This window comes from Macaca nemestrina, chromosome 14 (genome assembly GCF_043159975.1).
Source record: "Macaca nemestrina isolate mMacNem1 chromosome 14, mMacNem.hap1, whole genome shotgun sequence".
Lineage (NCBI taxonomy): Eukaryota > Metazoa > Chordata > Mammalia > Primates > Cercopithecidae > Macaca > Macaca nemestrina.
In genome coordinates, this window is record NC_092138.1 from 51,243,164 (window position 1) to 51,267,638 (window position 24,475).

At 36.3% G+C, this 24,475-nt stretch overlaps 1 protein-coding gene across 1 annotated transcript; it reads right to left on the reverse strand.

Annotated features, from left to right (window-relative positions):
* Nucleotides 1-511: 511 nt before the first annotated feature.
* On the reverse strand, nt 512-12,651 carry LOC105498421 (interferon epsilon). Its single transcript, XM_024798168.2, has 3 exons — nt 7,131-12,651; nt 3,258-3,383; nt 512-3,125 (listed from the first exon to the last, which is right to left on the reverse strand). The coding sequence occupies exon 1, from the start codon at nt 7,754-7,756 to the stop codon at nt 7,175-7,177; it is 582 nt and encodes a 193-aa protein (XP_024653936.1). The 5' UTR covers nt 7,757-12,651; the 3' UTR covers nt 512-3,125; nt 3,258-3,383; nt 7,131-7,174.
* Between the last annotated feature and the right edge of the window lie 11,824 nt (nt 12,652-24,475).

Consider the following 24,475-nt stretch of genomic DNA (forward strand, 5'->3'; position numbering starts at 1 on the left):
ATTTATTGAGCATGCCAGGCATTGTTCTGAAGTGTTTATAATTCAATTCATCATCGTAACCATCCAATGATTTGGGCTATTTTTATTATACTCAATAGCTGAATGACCAGAAGCAAAGAGAAGCAGAATAACATGCTCACTTCTCAGGAAGCAGGCTTCTTTTTGTTTCCTGTCTCTAATTTCTCTAGGTACCCCTTGGCTCAACCTTCATAGCTATTTACCTGAGTGTTGTGCACAAGAAAGTCATTTAGCATTTTTTATTCCTTTTGATTTTTAATATCAGGCATTATTAGTAGGAGAAGACAGTACATGGCAATCTAAAAGAGATGATTTAGGGGAAAAAATCTTTTATCTCAAACTTTGCTCTCTACCTTGTGTGTGTGTATGTGTGTTCAACATCACATGTTTGTGTTTTGTTTTTTTCAGCCACCTTCTCCCACCCTCCCCAACATACATGCCCTGAAATACTAAGCCCTATGGCTCCCACTACCTGGTAACCCACCTTCCCTCCCTCTGCACCATACCATATATGCTTTTTGTTTGGTTTCATTTTCTTTTGTTTTGTTTTGTTTTGTTTATGTTCAACCCCTCAGACAGTCCCAAGTGCTCCTAGGTAACTTTGTGCTGGAAATTACAGCATGAACCTCCTAGTGAAGTCTCTAAAATCCTTTCTCAATGGGACCCCTAATCTTGTATCTTCAATTACAATTCCCGCAGGTGCTGCAACATAAATGCTGAAATGTACGGAATCCTCTCTTTGCCTCTCTAATTTGAATGCACAATAAGAACCCACTTAGCCAGAGGCATTTCAGAGACATTTTTATTATTTTAGTTATTTCTGCTCCTGATCTCTATCCCATCCACGGAGTGTATTATCTTTCTTTTCCCCCACTACTAGGCACAAATGGCTCCTTCAAAGTATTTCTCCTCTAATCCCACCATTGAGTCTGGAAATATGCTTATTTCTTTCCAATTTCATCTAGCCTCTTTCTCCAGTACTCATTCCTCCATCTAAAGTAATGAGAGTGGATTAGGAACTATTACTTTTTTTAAAAGATCTGTTATACTGAATAATACACCAGCTAAGAATTCAATTCTCAGTGCTTTCCAAATAAATTCACTTTGATCCCAAATGTTTTCATACAGATTGGTAACTGCATTGTTCATCTGACATGAACTGACATCAATTTCTATTACTTAGAGTAATTAAATTTTCTCCAAGGATCTATATTTTATTTGCTGTAAGGCTTATGTTGAAACTTAACTTGGAATAAATTTCACTAAGCAATGTATGCTTACCTTTCTTATGTAGACTAAAGTTACATGATTTATTAGTCAACGGAATCCTGTCATTTGTTCTATTTAAACCTCACTTCATCCTTTCCAAGAGATAAACATCTCTACCTAAATTGGCCGAACAGGTTTTCATACCTCTAAGAAACTGGATTCTTTTTGCATTGAAGGCAAAATTCATAGGACTGTTATTGTGTTATGGTCCCTTCCTGCATACTTACTACGTAACCCTAGCTACTTACCTCTAAACACTTACTACATGCTGGCTATCTTCTGCCTACTCATAATGCTTTATGTATAAAATCCAAAGAAATGAAGAAAATTGTCACCAAATCTTTATTAATAGCTAGTGGCCACCTATTTTGGACAACAAATGAGTGAGTGGCCTTTTAACTAGAACAATGGGAAGAGTATTATATCTTACAAAATTGTAAAATTGAGCCATTTATACCATTGGCATATATTGTTTTAATATTTTCATAATATTAAGTATTTTAAATAAGCTGAGCAAAAAACAGATCCTTTTAGAACTGCTCAAGATGGTGCTAATGGTGCTCAAGATGGTGCTAAGAGTGGGGTCGCCCCGGCACGGTGGCTCACACCTGTAATCCCAGCACTTTGGGAGGCTCAGGTGGGTGGATCACCTGAGGTCAGGAGTTCACGACCATCCTGGCCAACATGGTGAAACCCTGTCTCTACTAAAAATACAAAAATTAGCTGGGTGTGGTGACAGGCACCTGTAATCCCAGCTACACGGGAGGCTGAGGCAGCAGACTCGCTTGAACCCAGGTGGCAGAGGTTACAGTGAGTCATGATCCTGCCATTGCACTTCATCCTGGGCAACAAGAGTGAAACTCCGTCTCAAAAAAAAAAAAAAAAAAATTAGTTCAGGAAAGCATTGTTTAAGATGATCAGAACCACTAGTTAGAAGAGAGGCTCCCATCTGGACTTCTGCCCTACATATTATGTTCCTATTTTATTGTGCCCTTGCTATATAAGTGTAAAACCCACCATTTCATCGGAGAAAGAGGAATACTTCATTTTCACTCTAAGAAGTAGCATATCAGGTCCATCCAAGAATAATGGAGAGTCTCAAAAACAAACATAAGAACTTAACCTCTTAGCATACCACATAAACAAGAAAGACTTCCTCATTTCTAGACGGTCTCCTCATATGTCTAACTGGCATTGATAATATGGTATGGTATCTCCCTTCTTTCCTTTAATGCTACATTTTTAAAAGTCTGCATTCATTCAATATTTAGAGTGTCTCTGTTAAATGTTGAATAATGTGCTAAAGAGTTAAGAAGCCATGTCCTTACTATAAAGTAGATAATAGTCTAGTTGGAAGGAGAAGTAATCCATTACAGTAGAATGAGGTGGGTGACATGGTAAGATTTGTGTTGTGGGCAAGGAGCAAATAGGTTCAGACTATAAAGGCTTTCCATGAAGGGAAAAATTTTAAGTGAATCATGAATAACAGGAATGCTATTAACACATATAAGGGAAAGAATGCGTAGCTAGCAAAAGAAACAACTTATGAGCTTAGGTTTTCTGTGGCCCTAAATTGAAGGTCAGACAACAAATTCTGAGATGATGATTCTCATGCAACGAGTTTGTTTATTGGAGAAAGCTATGGAATCAACATTTGTGAGAAGAAAAGGCAGGACGGTTAGGCAAGAGGGAAAGCTAAGCTGCAGTGTGGTCACAAAATGGCCTTAGCCAATAACAGGAGGCTGGGGAATGTGGTCTGAAGCTGGGATGACTCTTCGCAGGTGGAGTAAGGGGCCTTCACACTCCCACATAGACCAGTTGTTGAATACAAGCAGACCCTAGGGAGGAGTAGAAAACTTGGGTTAAATGACTTTAGCCAAAGGCAATCCCATGAATGGCCCCAAATCTATTTACCAAACATTTATACTTCTCTAAAGAGGAGATTACTGGATAAGTTTGCCATTTTTCACCTTGGAATGAATCCTCTGTCCTCCAGAGGTTTGATTTTGTGTCCACAACACATTCTTTGTCCAATCAGCATTGCTATGGTTGAAGTTTTGATTTCACTCAACCACATGGTATGAGGACCAGAAATCCTTACAGAAAACAAAACAAAACAAAACTTCTTTTAGTCCATTTTCCTTAAAAGGCAGTTATTGTCATTGGGTGCACCTAGGATATAACAGTTGCTACATATAGCTTCTTTAAGAAGGAAAATGTCTGATTTGCTGCTGTGAAAAGGCAGTGATAGAAAAAAACAAATCTTCATCAACTAACTCCTATATAGGGTGCTCACTTTTTCCAGATGTCATAAGAAATATGAGATCAGTAGCCTTAAAAAAAACTATGCCTTCATCTCTTAAAAACCTACCAAGGCCATCAAGAAGTAGGGGTATGGCTTACCACGTGTAATCATAGGACCAGCAGCAACAGCATCATGTGAAAACTGTTAGAAATGTAATTACTCAGGCCACACCACAGACCTATTGAATCAGAAACAGTGGGATGGGACCATGCAATCAGGGGGTTTAACAAATCCTCCAGGTGATTCTGATTCATGTTAGAGTGGGGCTTAACTTATAGCAGATGCCCTTTACAAGAGTTCTTTTTATTTTTTAAAATAGAGATGGTATCTCACCATGTTGCTTAGGCCGGTCTCACACTCCTGGGTTCAAGCAATCTGCCTGCCTTGGCCTCCCAAGGTGCTGGGATTATAGGCATGAGCCACTGTACCCAGACTGTTCTTTTTTTAAATTTCAAAAATATAATAATTTTATTTTTTCCTGATTCTAAAAGGAATCCTTATTCATGGGAGAAATATTTAATCCAAAAAGTGTAAGTGAAGTACTATGAACATTTTCATGCATTTCTTTTCATATACTTTTCATGAATATTTTATTTGTAGAAAATATGATGATGCTGTTATTATTTTGTAACCTGCTTTTGGATTTAATGATTTGCTTAGCTCAATACATATAGATGTAACAAAAATATAACTCAGCCTGCAAGTATTAATGAACCTACCCATACTCCAAGCCTTTCCATGTGCTACTAAGCCAGGAGTCAAATCTTTTAATACGTTTCTCCTTCCCAGTATTCCCAAGTTTAGAACTCTGGTTTTGGAGTTTTAAAAGGGCAGACATATTTAAAAGTAACAATTTTTTATTTTGTGCTAGGCATTGAGGTGATTATACAAACAGGATATCAACTTCATAAACCTACATGTTTGGGAAAACATTAGGATATAAAGTATTAGTTTAAACGTCTAAATATGAGTATTATTTGCTAAATGTCTCCATTTGACAGTTCCTTCATTCTGTTCTCAGTTCTTAAGAAAGCAATGTCAAGAGAAAGGGAAATACCCTTTCTTTAATTCAAGACTGCAGAGACCATTGTGAACTTGAATAAAGAAAGCTAGGAGAAAATTATTATTACTGTTATTATTATTTTGCAGTGACGTTGCACAATGTTATTCAGGTTTGAGTTGTCAAGAACACAGTGCAGGCTTTTGAGTCAGGCTGACTTGGGGTAAGATCTTTGCTCTGGTATCTGCAAGCTCTGTGGCTTGCTACATTACTTTGAGCATTTTACTTCACCTTTAGAGTCTTGTTCTCACTTGAGAAAAAATAATAATAACAGAAAGCATTTTGTGAGGTCAATTTGAAAATTGGATAATGTGTTAAATGAAGGATTTGGTTCTACAAACTTGCTGGTTTCAAGAACAACAAAAAAATTTTACAGACCCTGAGAAGAAAAGTAACTTGTATTTGCAGTCCAGTATGGTATTTCTCCTTCCTCCACTTCACTACCTTTGTGTGAACTTGAAGGTAAACAGATCAATCCCTGGCCGCAATGTGAAGTCAGCAAAGACTTGCTTCTGATTGCCAGCCTCTGCTTCCTTACCCCTCTTCACTATTGCAGGTGACTCTCTCACTTTCAGGATCCTATTCGGTTCCTAATCTTCCCTTTCAAACCAAGTCTAAAGTACCAGCCATTACTCACTTGCACTAATTAAACTGGAGTATGCTTTGTTCTTCATTGAGTTTTTACATTTACCACTGACTTTTACCTCCAATTATGCAATGAATCTGATGTAGAACATGATATATGGTAGTAGAACTAGCATCAGAGTTTTGGGCCATGGCTCTGCTGCTTACAGTGGACAAAAGTGGGATAGCTACCAAGCCTCAATGAACTTTAGTTTCTCTGCCCCCACATTGTTCCGTGGTGACTTCTGGGAGTTCCTGGCTAGAAGAGCTGGAATCCCTCCATCACTGGCGTCTCCCAGGAGCAGGAACTCTTCCCCTTGGCACGGGTGTGCTTCTCTCCAGCCCTCCTCCAGGCAGACATCCCAACCAGGGGCAGGCTAACTCAGTCCTGTTCCTTTTGACCTTCACCAGCCAGACTCCCTCATGCATATTTCTGATAACTGTGACTTGTTACATACATTTTAAATTATTATCTTAATTTGTAATATTCACACGATTTAATATAAAAATTTTTAAAGGAGCTGTAAAATCTCTCCCACCCTAATCTTCTTCTTCAGTCTTCCTTCTTCCCCTAAATACAGGTAATCATTGTAATTTATTTCTTATTCTTTATTTACATACAGTAAGGACAAACATAAATTTTATTTAACATTTTCACCCCAAATGTAGCATTCTATTTACACTGCTCTGTATCTCACCTATTTTCAACTTTTTCAAAAAGAAATATCCTCTCATTTGTTTCTCCAGCTGAATAGTGTTCCTTTATATGAATATGCCTCAACTGTCTCTAATTAGGAAAATCGAGATGGTTTCTTGTCTTTTGGTATTACTAATAGTACTGCAGAGAATAATGTTTGTAAGTTATATCACACATGGGCAAGTTTTGGGTTTTTTTCTTTTTTTTTCTTTTTTTTTTTTTTTTTTTTTTTTGAGATAGAGTCTCACTCTGTCACCCAGGCTGGAGTGCAGTGGCATGATCGCAGCTCACTGCAACCTGCGCCTCCCAGGTAGCTGGGATTACAGGTGCCCACCACCATGCCTGGCTAATTTTTGTATTTTTGGTAGAGACGGGGTTTCACCATATTGGCCAGGCTGATCTCGAACTCCTGACCTTGTGATCCACCCTCCTTGGCCTCCCAAAGTGTTGGGATTACAGGCATGAGCCACCACACCCGGCCATAGGCAAGTATTTTTATAGGACACATTTCCAGGCCTAGAATTTATAGATGAAAGTTTACATGCATCTATAATTTTGATAGATATCACCAAATTGCCTCCATAGTGATTGTACTATAAATGGCATGCATGCTATTTAATTTGTATTTTTATTATCATGAGTGAGATTGAACCTCTTTTAATGTCTTTTTTTCTCTGCAAACTGCTCATGTCCTTTCACCATATTTCTATTGTGTCTCCTGTAATGTAAATATTCACTGTGTAATAGTATTTTCAAATCTTATACTGCAAATTATTCCCAGTATTTCCCATTGTCTCTAGCAATTTCTGGCAAATAAGCCAATCATTGCAATGGAGTTCTATGTTAAGGAAAGTATTTTTACATTAGTGGCATATTTCATTGTATCTACCCAGCCAGCCTGCATGAAAATACACACATTTGAAGAATCAACCATATTAATGAATTTATTTTGACTTATAAACAATTTAAAATGGATAGAATATATAAAGCCACATTACAAAATAAAAACAATTGTGGTCAATATGCACAATCTTAAAACACAGATAAATATATATATACAAAATCAAAACAGTGTGATTGTACTATAAATTGTATTACTATTCTATGAAGAACAGAAATAATCATGTTTGGAGAAGTCCTCTAGTTCCTCCACCTACCTTGGGCTTCTACAACTCTGTAGTAAGCTCTTGTTTCATGTCGTTCAAGGGTCTGTTCCTTGTTTGCTCAGCTTTTCTGTGAGACTGAACACAAAGAAAAGACATCGGTTGATTTCTACTTGGACAATGGCCCAGGCACAGCTGCTGTAGTCCTGGTTTTCCAGGTAATCATGGATCCTTCGGAAGTACATTTTAACTTGTAATCTAAGGTTATCACTACCCAAAGTACCACTTAGCTTCTCTGCTTCCAGTCCCATGAGTGCTTCTAGGTATTCTAGCTGTTGATGAAGTTGAATTAGGAATTTCTCCATGTGATTTTCCTCCCAACCATCCAGAGAAATATTTGCCCTAAAGAGGCTGAAGATCTGCTGAAGCATCTCATGGAGAATGGCCAGAGTATGTCCTTTTTGGTACTGCTGAGGACTCAAAGACTTCTGAGGAAGCAGGAAGTTTTTCCTGTGTGGTAGACACAGGTGAATTGATGAGGTTTGCAACTTATTCAAGAGTTTTAAACTTTCTTGATTCACTCTTTTTTGCTGGAAGAGAATCACTTTCAAATCTAGAGAGAAGACAGTGGTAGAGGCCAGCAGCACCAACACAATTTCAAAGAAGTGCTTGATAATCATGGTGAAGGTCAAATATGCTACTTATCTCAGCATAGACTTAGGGAAATTCCAACTCTAGTGAATGAATGTTTGCCTTTTGTGCATCTCAGATTATTTTGGAGAGTGTTCTCTTTTGTTGGTTTTGTTTTCTAATGTCATTTCTGCAAGTTTACACATTAGATTTTCAGGTTCCCTTTTCATGGTGCTCAGAGTACATTTTCTCCATTTCCCTATTGTGTTGGCTATTTTGAGGAAGTAACCAAAATAACTTATTCATTGTATGCTTTCCTCGAGGCAATTACAGACTAGTCAGCTAATATAATCTTTTATTATTCTATTCATTATATACAAAGTTTCACTGAACACAATGTGCTTTCTAAATATTTAGTCAAGCTTATTAATGTTCTTTTATTGAGATTAAGTTTTTTTCAGTAATAGTCTTTCATGGAGTAAAACTTATCAAAGGCTTAGCAGCACTTATAAGGAATTCAGAGGCAAAACTTAAAATACCTACAAACGACTAAATTTAAAACCTCAACTAGAACTGTAAATTTTCACAAATGCTTGAGCAAATTAACTTTAAAACATACATCAGCAATCTTAAATTATTTTATATCTTATCCTATCAGTTTAATATCTAAGATTCTAGCCTATAGAAGCAATGTGAAAAAAATAGCAAAGAATGTTGTTATAATATTATTGCAATGGCAGAATATTAGAAACAACCTATAGGTTCAACAACAGGCAAATGATTACATATATGTTGGTACATCCATATAATTAAATGATATGTATCCATTATAGATGATAAAATTATATGTGAAGAGAGACTGGGGGCATTTGGTTAGTGTATATTCCCTAGAATAGTGATAACTCTGGTAAACTAATGTGAACATCTCTACATTAACAATGTCCTCTGAATTACAAATACCCATATTCTAAGTTCCTCTTGAATAAGCCCCCAAACTACCTTTCCAGTCTTATCCCACTGTTGCTCTAAGTATAGTGTGAGGGAATCTGAACTCCAGAAAAAGTGATTTAGTATTCCCTTAATACAGCTAGTGTTTTTGTGTGTGTGTGTGTGTGTGTTTATTGATGATGCGTTCTCTGAAACATCACCTGTTGCTTCCTTTACCTCAAGAACCTCTCTGTGCAAGGACTAAAGACTACTTGTCCTTTAAGGCCCAGATCTCCCCCAAGGAGCCATAATCTTCTGGATCCCCGCAACACTTTGTACCTACCTTATTTAAGACACCTTTCCTGTTCTGTCTTATATTTGACTATGAATTTACATGATTAAAGGTCTCTTCAGAGTGTGAAATAAACACTGATAACTGATTTCTTTACTGTCTATACAACTATAGTAGTTGCTTTGTAAATATGTGTTGACTTGGAATAAATTAATATGTTCTACACAAAGTAATACAAGATGTCGAAGCTTATCTTTAATCATTTTTCTGCAGGCAGCTGGGTGAATCCCTAAATGTCGAAAACAGGCACTCTGTAAACATGTATGGTCTCGTTATATACCAGCTCAGCTGTATGTCTGGTCACTTACTCTAGTATTAATAAGTTGAAGTAAACTGAGTCAGCATGCTCCACAGAGGGGTCTTTTCCCTCTCTATCTGAGAGAGAGGGGAGAGAGACAGAGACAGAGAGAAAAGACCCATGATAATATATAATATACAAAAGGAATAACACTTGTTTCATAACATTATGCTTTATCTGGACAGTAGAATTTTGACTAGTCTCGAAAAATCTTTAAATATTTTATGCTGAGCTTCAGGAAAACAATATAAAAATAAATTAAGGATATCAGGCGTGGCTCTGTCTAATAACAAGCTCTGATCTATAATTAAGGCCTTCTCATCATTTTCATTCAATTGACAAAAATGATCTAAATGTTGTTTAATTTACAAATGATCAGGGATTTTCCAGATGCCTTTCTGTTACTGATTTCGTATTTGAATCGTTATGGTCAAAGAATGTAGTTTAAACTTACTGAGATTTATTTTATGGCTCAGAATATGGTTTATCTTGATGACAGTTCCTTGTGAACTTGAAATAATAATGTTCTACTTTTGTTGGTTGGACTGTTTTATAAATGTCAATTAGGTTAAGCTGGTTGAAAGTGTTTGAAATTTTCTATATCCTTTCTGACAGTCTATTTGTTCTATCAACTATCAAGAGAGAATCGAAATCCCTAGTATAGTTTTAGATTTGCCTATCTCCCATTTAAGTTCTATCAGTTTTTCCCTTATTTCTTTTAGAACTTTAGTATTAGGTGCACCATATTTAGGATTACTATGTCCTCTTGATGTATTGACCCCTTGATTTTAAAATGTCCCTCTGTATCCTTTGCATTATTCCTTACTCCTAAATCAACTTTCTCTGGTAACCATTTATGTTTTTTCAATTAGTGTTAGCATATCTTTTTTGCATCTTTTAATTTTTTAACTTATTCATGTTATATTTAAAGTGAGTTTCTTTTACAGAGCATATAGTTGGACCTTGTATTTTATTCTGTCTGACAATCTTTGCTTTATTAGAGTGTTTAGGTCATTAAACTTAATGTAATTGTCAGTATGGCTCGGTTTATATCTACCACTTTATTATTTGTTTTCTAACTGTCCATATGTTCTTTTTTCACTTTTAAGCTTTTCCTTCCTTCTTCTGGATTGAATTTTTTGTTGTTTTCTACTGCCCATTTTATCTCCATTATTGGCTTGTTGGTAATACCACTTTGTTTTCCTTTTTGTTTTCACACAAGTTTCTCTAGGATTAAAAATATACATCTTTATTTAACATATTACAGTTTACCTTCAAATAATATTACAACCCACTGAAAGTACAGTGTAGGGATATTATAACAGTATACTTCTATTTCCTCTCTCTCATTCTTTACACTACTTTCATTAATACTTCTTATATCACACATCCCCTGGAAATAAACTCTCTTGGCTTTTGTCTGTCTCAAAAAGTATCGTGTCTTCTTTTTGAAATATATATTTGCTGTGTATAGAATTCTAAGTTGATTTTTTCTTTACTGTAAACATGTTGCTCTACTCTATTCTGGTTTGCATAATTTCTGAAGAGAAAACTGTGGTCATTCTTAATTTTATTCCTGTGTGCATAATGTTTCTTCTTTTTCTTTGGCAGCTTTTAAGATTTACTATCACTATTTTCTGGCAATTTGATAATAATGTGCTTTGGTGTGATTTTATTCTTGTCTCTTTTACAAGGATTTTTTTGAGCTTTGTGAATCCATGATTTTATCATTTTCATCAAATTTGAAAAAGTTTAAGACTTTATTTCTTTTAACATTTTTCTTTTTTCATTCCCTCCCTCCTAATCTCTTCCGGGACTACATCTCTAGATGTGTTTGACTGTTTAATATTATCACACAGTTCCCTGAAGCTTTGCTCATTTACTTTTTAGTCTTTTCCTCTGTCTTATTTTAAATAGTTTCTGTGTCTGCCTTCAAGCTTATTAGTATTTCCTTTAGAAGTATCTTATCTATAGTTAATCCCATCCAGTATATTTATCACTTCAGATATTATACTTTCATTTGTAGAAGTCAAATTTGTTTCTTTTTCATATCTACATTTCTTTCCTCATCACATTCATCTTTTCCTCTACATTCTTGAGCATATGGGGTATATTTATAGTAGGCGTTTTATCTCCTTTTCTGATAATTCTATCATTTGTGTCATTTCTGGGTCTGCTGTTGTCAGTTATATTTCTACTCTTCATGGGTCCTATTTTCCTATGTCTTTTGCATGTTTGGTCACTTTTGAGTGGATTCTGAGCATTGTAAATTTTACTTTAATGGGAGCTGAATTTGTTAAGTCCTTTACATATAGTTGAACTTTGTTTTAGGGTATAGTTGAGTTACTTGGAATTTGATTCCTCTGATACTTTCTTTGTTAGCATGAGTGAAGCATACTTTATAATCTAGGGCAATGTCTTTGTAACCAAGAATACAGTCTTTTGAGGACTCTACTTAATGCTCTCTGAATTTGGAGATGTTTGCCCTCTGGCTGCTGGAAACATGAAATATTCCTAGCCCTGTGTTAGCACTGGGGACAGACAGCCTTTGCTGCCTGCTCCTTTCTGGGTGTTTTTTTCCTCATCTTGGGTAACTCTTTTACATACATGCACAAACCACACATTAGCTAAAGACTCCTGAAGACATTTTTACAGATCTCTGTAGCTCTCATTCATTCTCCCCCAATTTCCCTCTGTGCAGCAGTATCTTCTCCAATATTTTGCTGTCTCCCTGAACTCCAAACTATGACATATCAACTCCGTGAGAATACTGGTCTGTTGGAGTTTCCTCCTCTTTGTGCTGCAGCCTATCAATTTTCTACCCAGCGTTAAGCTGGAGCAATGGTAGGGTTGATTGTATTTCTTTCCTTTCTCTCAAGGATCATTATCTTATGCTACCTGTTATCCAATGTCTAAAAACTGTTTTTCATATATTTTACTCAGTATTCTAGTTGTTTAAAGTGAGATGATAAATTTTGGTGTCCCTCATGACTAGAAGTGGAGGTTCTCTCATCATAAATAATCTAAAGTGGGAGTTGGCAAACTATAGCCTATGGACCCAATCTGGCCTACCACCTGCTTTTGTAAATAAAGTTTTATTAGAACACAATGATGCTCATTTGTTTATACAGTGTATATGGCACTTTCATGCTACAATAGCAAGGCTGAATAGTTGTGATAGGAACCACATGGTCTACAAAACCTAAAATATTTACTATCTGGTCCTTTACAGAAAGGTTTGCTGAACCCTGATATAAAATATTAAAAACAAAATATAATTGTATTCAAAGTCTAGAAATTTTGAAAATATTTTCACAAAAAATATAATCTTAAAGTAAATGTTAAAAATATTACATATTTTATATTTTCAAAAAAATGAAATTTTATACAATATCTATCAAAATTAAAAAACAACATGCATAGTATAATTAATGAATATCAAATTTAAACTGACAGTATTTAATAAAGAACATAATCTTTTAATTAAAAACTTATTAAACATTAAAAATGTTTATAAAAGTAAAATTACATGCAATTCTATCTTTCAAGGTTCACATGGATGCCAATGTTAAAAAAAAGTATCACACTTCCAGCATATGTCTAGACCAACATAAATTCAGATTTAAGAGTAAAATAAATTGATATTGAGAAATATTTTCCCGCCTCCATGTGCAACTATTGCCAATACCCATCATAATTTATGAGTCCCTCCTGAATCACTAATTGTTACATAAAGACAAGCAAGAGAATGGACACTGGGTACTATTGAGACATGGTATTTCATTTTGTAAGAATCTATTGCATTCATGCTCTCCTTGAGGAAGGGTTTACTAGGCAATTAATGTGTCTTTTCTCTTTCCTCTGTAGCTCAAATCCCCTACATTCCAAGGCAATGTCTCCTTCATGGCATCAGGCACAGTCACTTTTTCGTAGGGAACTGAAAGCAAGAGATGTGGAGAAATGTTCCCCTGGGAACCGAACGGAATTACTAATGAGTATGTATATTTAGAGTTATTGGGCCATATGTGAGCACTGAGCACCGGATCCTAAGTGATGTGGGTACTAGATGTTTTTTAAAAATGTGTGTGTCTATGCATGTGTGTGTATGTGCACTTCTATGTGTGCATACACATATGTTGTACAGATTGAATCATGTCTGATATTCAGGGGTCTCAAAAGGGCAAGACCTAGAGTAGAGCACAGGTCACTCTTGTCCAAATCTAAGGATGGTATTAAGGAAATTCACTGTATGCTTACATTGCTTGTAGAAAAACAATGAAAAAGTGCCATGATGATGAAAAAAGGGCTAAATCTTAAGTACCAGTGAGTATGACGAAGCCTCTGAAATAAATTAAACAAATGACTGGTAGTTCATCTTTAGCTAGAATGGGCTTTTCAATGACTTTTAAACTTATTACATAAGTATCAAGTTTTATTTATTCACTTGTCTCCATACATTATTTATCATTACTGTCAATCTAAAAAATGTAATTAAAATTGTGATACCCTCTGTTTAAAATACACAAAAATAGTTCCAGTTAGTAAAGAAGGCATTTTAAATTCAACCAAAGGATGGCAGCATAATATCAATTACTTAGAACCTGGGACAAACTTCGCTGTTGGTAAGATAACACAAATCAATGGTATCTAGTGGTCTAAGTAATAATGTATGTTCAGCAATACATTACTCAGACCAGGTGTATTGTTCCCATAACACGTTAGATCACTAATCTGTCTAACCCATATTAAGATACTTGCTGGTTGGTATTGTTATATTTCCCTTTTTTGCCTTGACCACACTAATGAATGGACATTCCTTGCTTTCTGGCCTTCCACCACCTCCTCTCCCTTTCTGGGGGTGGGGGAGTCTGTAAACATATTCTGACTTCTCTGCCCACTCTGGGATCATGTGCTCTGGCCAGACTCCCCAGTGTGCCACACACAGGGTGCCACATCTAGCAAAATCCCAAGCTACTCAGTGCCTCCCTTTGCTCTGGCCTCAGTTATTATTTCAGACATGGTTATTTTTTCCAATGATATCGACACAGCTGTACTCCATTTTCTGAGCACAAACTTTCAAATATTTGACCATATTAATTTATCTATCATAGAATTCTGGAGCTGAAATTCATCTTAAATTGATATCTAATCTCTGCTTCCCTTTCCCTTTTTGAAAAGTTCAGTCCTAAAGCCAATAGATGGGCAGAACAATGTAAGCATTTTGCTGGAAAGGGCAGGAAGCCACACTGCTGGAGCTCAGACAGGCGAAGGTGACTGTTTATGTGGAGAGAGAACCTGACGTGGGTGTCACAGCCTGAGAGTAATTAGAACATGCGTGGAGCGGGGCTGCTGTGGGAGTCATAACCTGAGTGGAGTGAGGAGAAACATTCTATAAAACAATTGCCTTTTAATTGTTCAAGGTCATGAAAGTCAAGAAAGACCCAGCAACTGCTCCAGACTAGAAGAGACTAAAGAATATAGCAACTGAATGCATAGCATGATTCTGAATGGGATCCATTTGCTATTAAGAATATTATAGGGGCCAAGCACAGTGGCTCACACCTGTAATCCCAACACTTTTGGAGGCTGAGGTGGGTGTATCATCTGAGGTCAGCAGTTTGAGACCAGTCTGGCCAACATGGTGTAACCCCATCTCTACCAAAAATACAAAAATTAGCCAGGCGTGTGGTGGGTGCCTGTAATCCCAGCTACTTGGGAGGCTGAGGCAGGAGAATTGCTTGAACCTGGGAGGCGGAGATTACCCATAAACTGAGATTACGCCACTGCACTCCAGCCTGGGTGACAGAACAAGACTCCATCTCAAAAAAAAAAAAATTTTATTGGGACAACTGGACTACAAATCTAAATATGAAGACTGAGTATTATATGGTGCTAACGTTAACAATGTTAATTTCTGAATTTTGTTGTAATTATGCAGGGAAAATATCTCTGTTGGTAGGAAACACACATTAAAGTATTCGACAGTATTTGTGCATCAGCTTGGCAACTTAAATTATTTCAAAAACAAGATTCTCTCTCCTATAGTTTCAGCTTTTGTGATTATTTCAAAGGATAAAAAGTGTGTGTGTATTTTTTAACTAAATAATCCACATTTGAGACGTGATGACTGAGGTCTAACAGAGCAGAATAGCCTTCTTTTTGTACACTATCATCAACTATACTGTTCTCCCCTTCCCTCTTCATAATTTAGGCCAAGAATGGCAAAAGCACAGTAGAAAGAAAAAGACCACCACTTCTCATGAAAATTGTGTACCATGATACTCAGCACATGGGTTTTTAATGGGCGACAGAATAGGTTTAAACCTCAACTCTACTACTTGCTTGCTGTGTGGTTTTTGGCAAGCTATTAACTTCTCTGTGTCTCAGTTTCATCAATGTTAAGACAAGTATAATAATGGTGTCTCTTGGAGTTGTTGTGAAATCTAATTGAGATAATCCACTAATATGTTTAGTATAGTGCATGGCATGTGATCCATGCACAATAAATGTTATTATTATTTCTGTTATTATTAAAATGTAACACTATTATTAAAGTAATATCATTTATGTTAAAATATTATTAATAGATAATGGCACTCTGTTCCATCAAGCTCTAGGTAAGTACTTTCAAAATGCTCTGAGGGCAGCCCCTATTAATCAGTCACAGCTGGAAATAAGATGAAGCCCATTTTCTGTTAACTGCTTTTTCAACAAATGTCAATTAATCCAAAGAAAGAAGAACCAAGTGTGTGCATACTCTAGAGGCACTTAGATGACATGTATTGGTCCTCATGTTATTAATTCATTCAAAAATGTTTATTGATTGCTTATTGTGGTCCTAGCATTGCTCCAGGCTCTGTTAAGTTAAACAGAGATAAAGATCCCTGGAATGGAGTTTAATTGGATTAGGTAGGGTAAAGGGGGAGAAATAGTAAAGTATAAGCAAATGATATAGCAAGCAGTCCCCAACCTTTTTGGCACCAGGAACCTGTTTTGTGGAAGATAATTTTTTCCACGGACCAGGGTTGGGGAATGGTTTCGGGATGATTCAAGCACATCACATTTATTGTGTACTTTATTTCTATTACTACTATATTGTAATGTATACTAAAAATAATTATACAACTCACCATAATGTAGAACCAGTGGGAGGCCTGAACTTGTTTTCCTGCAACTAACTATGGTTTCTCATCTGGAGGGAAACTATATTTCCTATCTGGAGGTGATGGGAGACAGTAACAGATCATCAGGCACTAGATTCTCACAAGGAGCATGCAACCTAGATCCCTCCTATGCCTAGTTCACAATAGGGTTCACACTCCTATGAGAATCTAATGCTGCCACTGATCTGACAGGAGGCAGAGCTCAAGAGGTAATGTGCGCAATAGGGAGTTGCTATAAATACAGATGAAGCTTTGTTCACTCACCTGCTGCTCACCTACTGCTGTGCAGCCCTGGTTGCTAACAGTCTGTGGAGCAGTACTGGACTGTGGCCTGGGGATTGAGGACCCCGTGTTATAGCATACTATAATGCAGATGTATACTACAGTAAAATCAATTAGGAGCATCTCTTTTTTTCTAAAGTTATTGACCTTCTGTATACAGAATGAGACAAACAGATAGCTCAAGATCAGTCCCCAAGAAACAGAAGTAGAAGAGGAGACCAAAAAGTGAAATAAACAGTGTCTAGGCCAGGCACAGTAGCTCACACCTGTAATCCCAGCACTTTAGGAGGCTGAGGTGGGTGATCACCTGACATCAGGAGTTCGAGACCAGCCTGGCCAACATGGGGAAACCCTGTCTCTACTAAAAATACAAAAATTAGTCAGGCATGGTGGTGGGCACCTGTAATCACAGCTACTCGGGAGGCTGAGGCAAGAGAATCGCTTGAACCCAGGAGTCAGAAGTTGCAGTGAGCCGAGATTGCGCCATCACACTCCAACCTGGGGGACAAGAGCAAGACTTCATCTTAAAAAAAAAAAAAAAAATTGACAGTGTCTAGATCAGTAGAAGGAAAACCAGTTTTCAAGAACAAAGGATTGTCTAACAGTGTCACACACCACTAAGTGGGCAAGAAAAGTAAGTACTTGAAAACATAAGTTGAAGTTAATTACATGGACATTATCAGTGACTTTGGCAAACAGAATTTTCAATGGAGTATTAAGGGTGGAAGTCAGATTTCAATTCTTATAAGAGGAAATGGAAATAAACAACAAAACAATATAGGCTATGCCCATAAAAAGTTGATCACTACATCAAAGAGAAAAAATAAGTGAAGATAGGAGTGGGAAGTTCAGTCTTGGAAAGTTTTGTTTTTTGTTTTGTTTTTAAAAGTGAGAAATACTCTCTATCGATTAGAAGAAACCAGTAGAGAGTGGAAGAAATGAAACCAGAGCCTCATCTTGGGCTTGGTCTATAACAGGAAGAAGAAAAGAATAGGATCAACACAGGTTTGAGTGCAGGTTTGGAAGAGGAAGCTGAGTGTTTCATTCTGGTGGTTTCTATTTATTTTATTGGTGAAGTGGAAGACTAGAGCACGTGATGGACCATCTATGAGATTAACATGTTCCCTGGTATGTTCTATTTTCTTTGCTTTGAAACCTGTCTTGTCTCCCAATTCAACTCCTCTTCACCCAGCTGACATGCTCTTATACATGCACTTATAGCTCCATTCATAGCTATCATTATAGTCTATAAGATTTGTGACCATTTGATTAATTTCTCTCTCTCCCTTCAGAGGGTCCTATCCATTTCTGTATTTTGCTTACAGTGCAACCACACAGTGTAGCACACTACATTCCAGCCCAAAATACAGTAGGCACCCAATAAATATTCAATAAATATTGAATGAATAAATGAACTTATTCAATAGAGGAGAAAGAAGTGTTCTAAACTTGAAGGGAGGGGGCAAAATTTATGGTTGTGATAGCAAGAATGTGAGTGAGAGTTGACAAAGATCGGAGAGCAATATTGAGTATCAGCTTACATAGACTGGTGAACTAAATTGATAGAGGCACCAATTTGCCTTGATTTAAATAAGCAGAGGAGGTTCACACTCCATCCATGGTTGAGACTTTGGCAGGTGAGAGTCAACTGAATGACAATAAAACAAAGGATTCTAGGATATTGGTAAGAGAGCTGTAGAAGTATTAGACCCCACAATCTACAACACGTAAGTTTGAATTGTACATAAATGATCACATTCAGGGGCAACGTAGTCCTCCCCAAACCCTCTGCTCATGTTTAAGTCTTAATATTAGTCTTTAGTCTTAACACTTTACACACAATGTAATATTTAATACACAAGTGTTAGATGTACAGTGTCACTTGTGTGACCACTCAAATGGTGATATCAAAATAACAGCCATTACTTACTGAGTTTATATTATGTATAAGACACTTCTTGAAGAGCTTTATGTATTTGGTCCTCATCATCTAATTCTTTTCTTTCCCTCTTAATCCTCAGCAGGATTCTCTGGTAAAATATAGTAAAGAAACAGAGACTGTTAGCATAACAACACATCAAAGTTACAAGAAGTGGCCTAGCTATCAAGAGAAAAATTTATCCTATAGATGCTCCATTGTGAAAAAATTTAACAACCTAAGCTTTTTAAAGATAAATGTTAAAAGGTACATGAACACTCTAAAAAAGATGTAGGCAAGTATGATCATCATGATTCTGAGAATGTTTCATCACGTGTCCAAGAGTGAACTAAACACATGAGCAGAAAGTGGAGGAGAGGTTAAGACAGAGGGAAAATGGAGGGGAGGAGATGAGAGATATGAAACCCTGGACAACCATCTGAGATGGATCTCTGTGGACTGAAAAGCATCTCATTAAGAGAAGTTAAGAGATAGTTTGCGTGTTCTCTAACTCTAGTTGTGTTCACTGTTGATTAACCATGAGATTGTTTTATTTCTGGGAGTAGACAACACACTCTTGGCTGTCCAAAATTATTTTATTGACACTTAATACTCTTACTATGTGCTAGGCATTTGTCTAAAGGAATCGCAAATATTATTAATAATTTATTTAATCCACAAAACTACCTTAAGAAGTACTATTATTATCCCCATTGCACAAATAAGGAAACTGAGCTACTGACATATTAAATCCAAATGTTTGTGCATTACTGAGAGCATAAATATTATTTCTAATCTTTATAATATTCTTGAGAGGCAGGTCTTATGATATAAGATCATTTTAAAAATGAAAATAAAAGAAATCTATAATTTAGAAAAGTTAACATTTCCAAACATAGTTGGGATTTCTACTTCTGGTCATGAGGGACTGACAGGGTCAAGAATTACCCTCCCTCTATAAACAATTTAAAAACTAGACAAAATATAGAAAACAACTATATTCGGTCATTGAAGAATAGCCAATCCAGGACTGCGATCCCTAAGAGATGGGAAACAAATGAGGCTTTTTGCCTGGGGGCAATTTTTAGACTGTGTTGCAGGAAGGAGGACCCTTTCTAAGCAACCTCTCTGAGTTCAGGAGACAGAGATAAAGACTGAGGAAGCCAAAGCATCTAAAATTTGCAAGACAGAGTACCCAAAAGAAGTGAGCTACCCAGAGAAAGAGTTCTAGAATTTTTTCATAAGGGTCTCCTTGAGTCTTTGTTAAATGCTAATGTGTACATGCACTGGGTAAAGCCCCATGAGGCCCAGCAAGTACAGCCTCCAAAGAAATAATAATTGCTGGGGAGCTTTAAGTCAAACAACTTAAGTGTACATTCAAGACTGAAAATTGTTCAAGTTCCCACCAGCCACAGGGCAAAAGACCCTAAAATGGCTAAAACTTAAATGTGGGGCTAAATTAACCCTAAAGTAAAGACTACTCCAGATCTGTCTTGAAAGAACATAAAAATAAGATTTTAAGAATCAAACTAATACACAATTACCATAGCTGCCTACCAAAACAAAATCCAACACTCTTTAAAGGAATACAACAAAATCCATCACATAAAAATATACAATCACAATAACTGGCATTCAATTAAAAAAACTACCAGACATAGGAAATAAGAATATATAACCTATAATCAGGAGAAAAATTAATTAATAGAAAATAAATGAGATGATAGAATTAGCAAAAATATTAAACTGCTATCATAAATTGGCTCCATGTATTCAAAGATATACAAGAAATCAAGTATAAAAATAAATGAAATCTTGAAACAAAGAAAAGTTCAAGATAAAAATATAATATCTGAAAAGGTCATTAGATAGCCAAATACAACAAACAAAGATAATCAATAGTAAATAGAATTAAAAGTCAGCTCCATGTGACTCTAAGGTATTATTGTTTTCTATGGTGCATTCCATTTTATGGTGCTCTGTAAAAAGCCACAACTAACAACAAAAGCACGCATGTCACCCAAACAGAGGGACCATGAGTAGAGGGACAAATGGCCATGACACAAGGAAAAGAACAGTTTTAGAATCAAAATAGACAGAGGCTCAAATTCTAGCTCTATAACTTGTCAACTAGGTAAACCTACATGAATCTTCAGAAACTTTGAGTTTATTCCTTCATCTGTTAAATCAACATAGAAAGGCCTACTTCATACAAAGCAATAATTGATACTACAGGTAAAAAAGTATTACCATGTTGCTTGGCATGTAGGCACATGAAACTTTTTCAATAGCTGATAGAGAAAAACCCTAAAATTCTAATGTATATTCAAGAAACTAAATAAATATTGCTGATTAGAAGGCCTGACCCAGGCTCAGGAAAAGTTACAGTACAGTGTGGTGTGGTGTGTGTGTGTAGGGGGGTGGTCCTGGGTGGGTCAGATGATATCAGTGAACATATTTTTCTCTGAATAGCATGCAAAGTCTTAATGAATACTGTTCTTCCTACCTAAAAAAGGCACCAGGCATTCTAGGTGGAAATCATCATAGAAAAGGATCTGCCAATATAATTTATGAAATACAGCAAGTCAACTTTACCTTGGAATTAATGCTCTGTTTTTCCCTTGAAACAAACAACGTACTGGGAGTGTCAGTGTTTTACACTAAGATAATACTGGCTCTGAAATCCAGGCTACCAAATGTACAGTGCTTGGGGAGAGAGTTAACTTTAGTAAGGCTCCATTTCTGCAAAAGAGGAATGCTGATAATTACCTTGCAGAGTAATTATAAGGATTAAAGAAGATAACATGTATAAATTGCCTAGTAAAGACATTAGTAATTTAATATTTATTTATTCCCTGCCCCTTTGAAGTCCTGTCCCAGCCCCCCAAATCATATTTATTTTATCTCTTGGTACCAGGAAATCCTCCTTTTGTGGGAACTGAACTAAGATTCCATGCCACTGACCCTCTGATGTCAACTTCTTCAGTTTAGACTTGTCACTTCTTCCTTTCCTGAAGAAATATTTGAGGGATTAAAAGAGACAAACACCAAAGAAGTCATTGTAACCTCACAGGGTTTTTGTCACATTTGGAATTCATTAATCTGAGTTTTGAGAAAGAACTCAGTTGACTTCACTCCTTGGTAGAGCAAAGAGAAAAATAAACCAGAAGACTACATAATATTAAAGAACTGGAACCTTTGCCCTTTGCCTTCTTAATCTGGCTTACATTTTTCAAGGCTCTAAGCAATTACCAAATGATGGAGTTGTCTAAAATCAATACTGCTTACTTTGTGTAACTACCAAAAATCAGATATGAAGACTGGTGCCTGACCTGGTCCAGAGATTAATGAGTTTGCTGAGCAACAAAGTCTAACTAACTGGTTACACATTTTTCTTGGCACAGTCAACAGCCAGGACCAAAAGGATGTGTGAAGGCTATGGTCTAAAATGGTTACAGGAAATACTGAGATTGGTGCAAATGGTATCAAAAGACCAGATGGGAGGCTGTCCAAATGACCTATAGAATGCTATGCCAGAAACCCAAGTTCATCTGAATGCCAGGTAAAAATATACTTGTGGGCTAAGATAAGAATTGCTGTCTCAAACAAGGTACTTTATAAATAAATCAACTAAAACTAAGGCAAGATATTGCTGCTTAAAAAAAAATCTTAATTAAAAGTGTAATATTAGATCTGTAAAGCTCATTATAAACACTAAAACTGGTGTGCCTGGGATACAAAGAGGGAAGAGTGTTAAACAGATGTATTTAAATACAATTTCAATTTTTTCTGGGCTTAATTACACTTAAATGTTGGACCAATTTATCTTCATGATTAACTTCCTGAGGGCACCCTAGCTTGACCCCATCTCTTGGTGTCAAACTTCACCTAGGAAGCTGGGAAACCCAATCTGAGCCACCTTTGGTCACATATAAATGCAAAATGAAAGAGGTCATTCTAAAGTCGTGAAACTGAGAGACTGCTGCTCAGAGTGGCTTCTCTTGAAATTCAACAGAAGATGGCTTGGAAGTGGTAACACACACTCAACAACAGGTAGCAATTGGGGCACAGGTGGAGCAGGCTGGAAAGATGTCAGTGTCTTTGATAAGCATTCTGTGTGGTAACAGTTCAACAGTTCTCCTGTTTGGGGCAGGAATAAAGGTTCTTAAAACCATCTTAACACACAGAAACAAATGTCCTCTTTGTCACTGAGTCTGTGCTGTAGATACAGTCAGGTCATATAATGAAACCATTCATTTGCTTTGGGAATATAAACTAAGCTTCTTCCTACTCATCTCATCCATTCTGAAGGTCAGGACAAGATTAAGTTCTCCCGAAATGAATCAACTCCTGGAGGTGCACTGATAATTTTCAAAATGGTTTAATTACTTCAGTTTCTGAGGCCCTCAGAATTGTTTTTTTTTTTCTTTCTGAACCATCAGCATACATATTTATGTAACAAACAGAAAAAAGCATTTAAAAAACAACAAATTCTATTATGGAAGGCAGAAAACAGACACTATGAAATAGTTGCCAGACAGCTATTATTTGGGATTGAGTGCCTAGATACCAAGTATTGTGGTACTTCGAGACTTTGAGGTTGCATCACATGGACTTTTAAGAGGGTGTAATTTTGAATCATAATTCCACATTATTTTGGCTTTCACATTACCATCCAGACAGTAAAAAACAGTGATTATTTTCCTCAATATAACACTGAACACTACAGTGTTTAAGTTTAGATTAGTAAAATTGAACTTTTCCATTTCTAATTAATGTCTATTTCTCATTAACATACCTGGTTATAACTAGAAAATCACACACTGATGTGAAAGGAAAATGTACATATGTGCATGGTACAGGAGAAGCGTGGTAGGAAGTCAAGGGCTTTAAAAGAGAGGCAACAGGTACAGAGCATTTTATAATTTTTTGAGATATAAATGTAGCGCAAACACCTTCTTAGAATAAAAAAGCAGTGATACATTTTCTGAAAGTCTAAACAATTTTACATTAGACTTTACAATAGACTAATTTATCATTTTGTTTAATTATCAGGAGCTAAATCACTAAGATCATTGGTTCTCAGATTTAATGAAACAAATATTTTGCAAGTTGAAGCTAGGTGATTTACTGCTAAAATTAAATAAAAGCAGGCATTTTCCAATTCATACACAAGTTAATGTATACAGCTCTCTAAATTATAAGCATTTTCTTCCTCATAAATTTGTCTCAAGCCATTAGTGCAGGCAATTATTTATCTTGTCTTCTCAAGGTGGTATCTGATTTGCCTATAATATACAATTAAGGTTGTCATAGCAATACTTCATCGTGTTCTGGTAAAAGCACCATGACTCTTAGACGTTCTTTCCCTTAAAGAAGTTAGAAGACAATAGACTAATACTATCGATCTATTGGCAGATGGGTAATTTCAAGCTGTGAAATAAAGAGAAAGACCAGGCATGCTTCCCCTGGGCCTCAAACAGAAATGAGGACACTGGATGTGGTCCGTGGAAATGTAGGGCATTGCATGCAAGGCAATGTGGATGTCGTTGGCTGTCTTTTCAAAGGATGACACTCTAGTGAGTGATACACAATTAACTTCGAGACTTTTCTGGAAGTCAGTGCTTTCATTAGTTGTGCCTTATGTTTCTCCAAAAAGAAACTTGATTTTTACATACTTGCTTTGCCTTTGAAACCAAGATAGTAAGGGTTTGAAATGATCATAAATTCTATTCACTTAATAAAAATTCTGTCAGTCATTTTAACAAATATTTACTGAGTGCCTACCAATGATAGCACTGAAACCTAGATATTCCACATTTGATTCCT

What these genes read in the sequence shown, in the direction of transcription:
- LOC105498421 (XM_024798168.2), bottom strand. Translation starts at nt 7,756, where the DNA reads ATGATTATCAAGCACTTCTTTGAAATTGTGTTGGTGCTGCTGGCCTCT.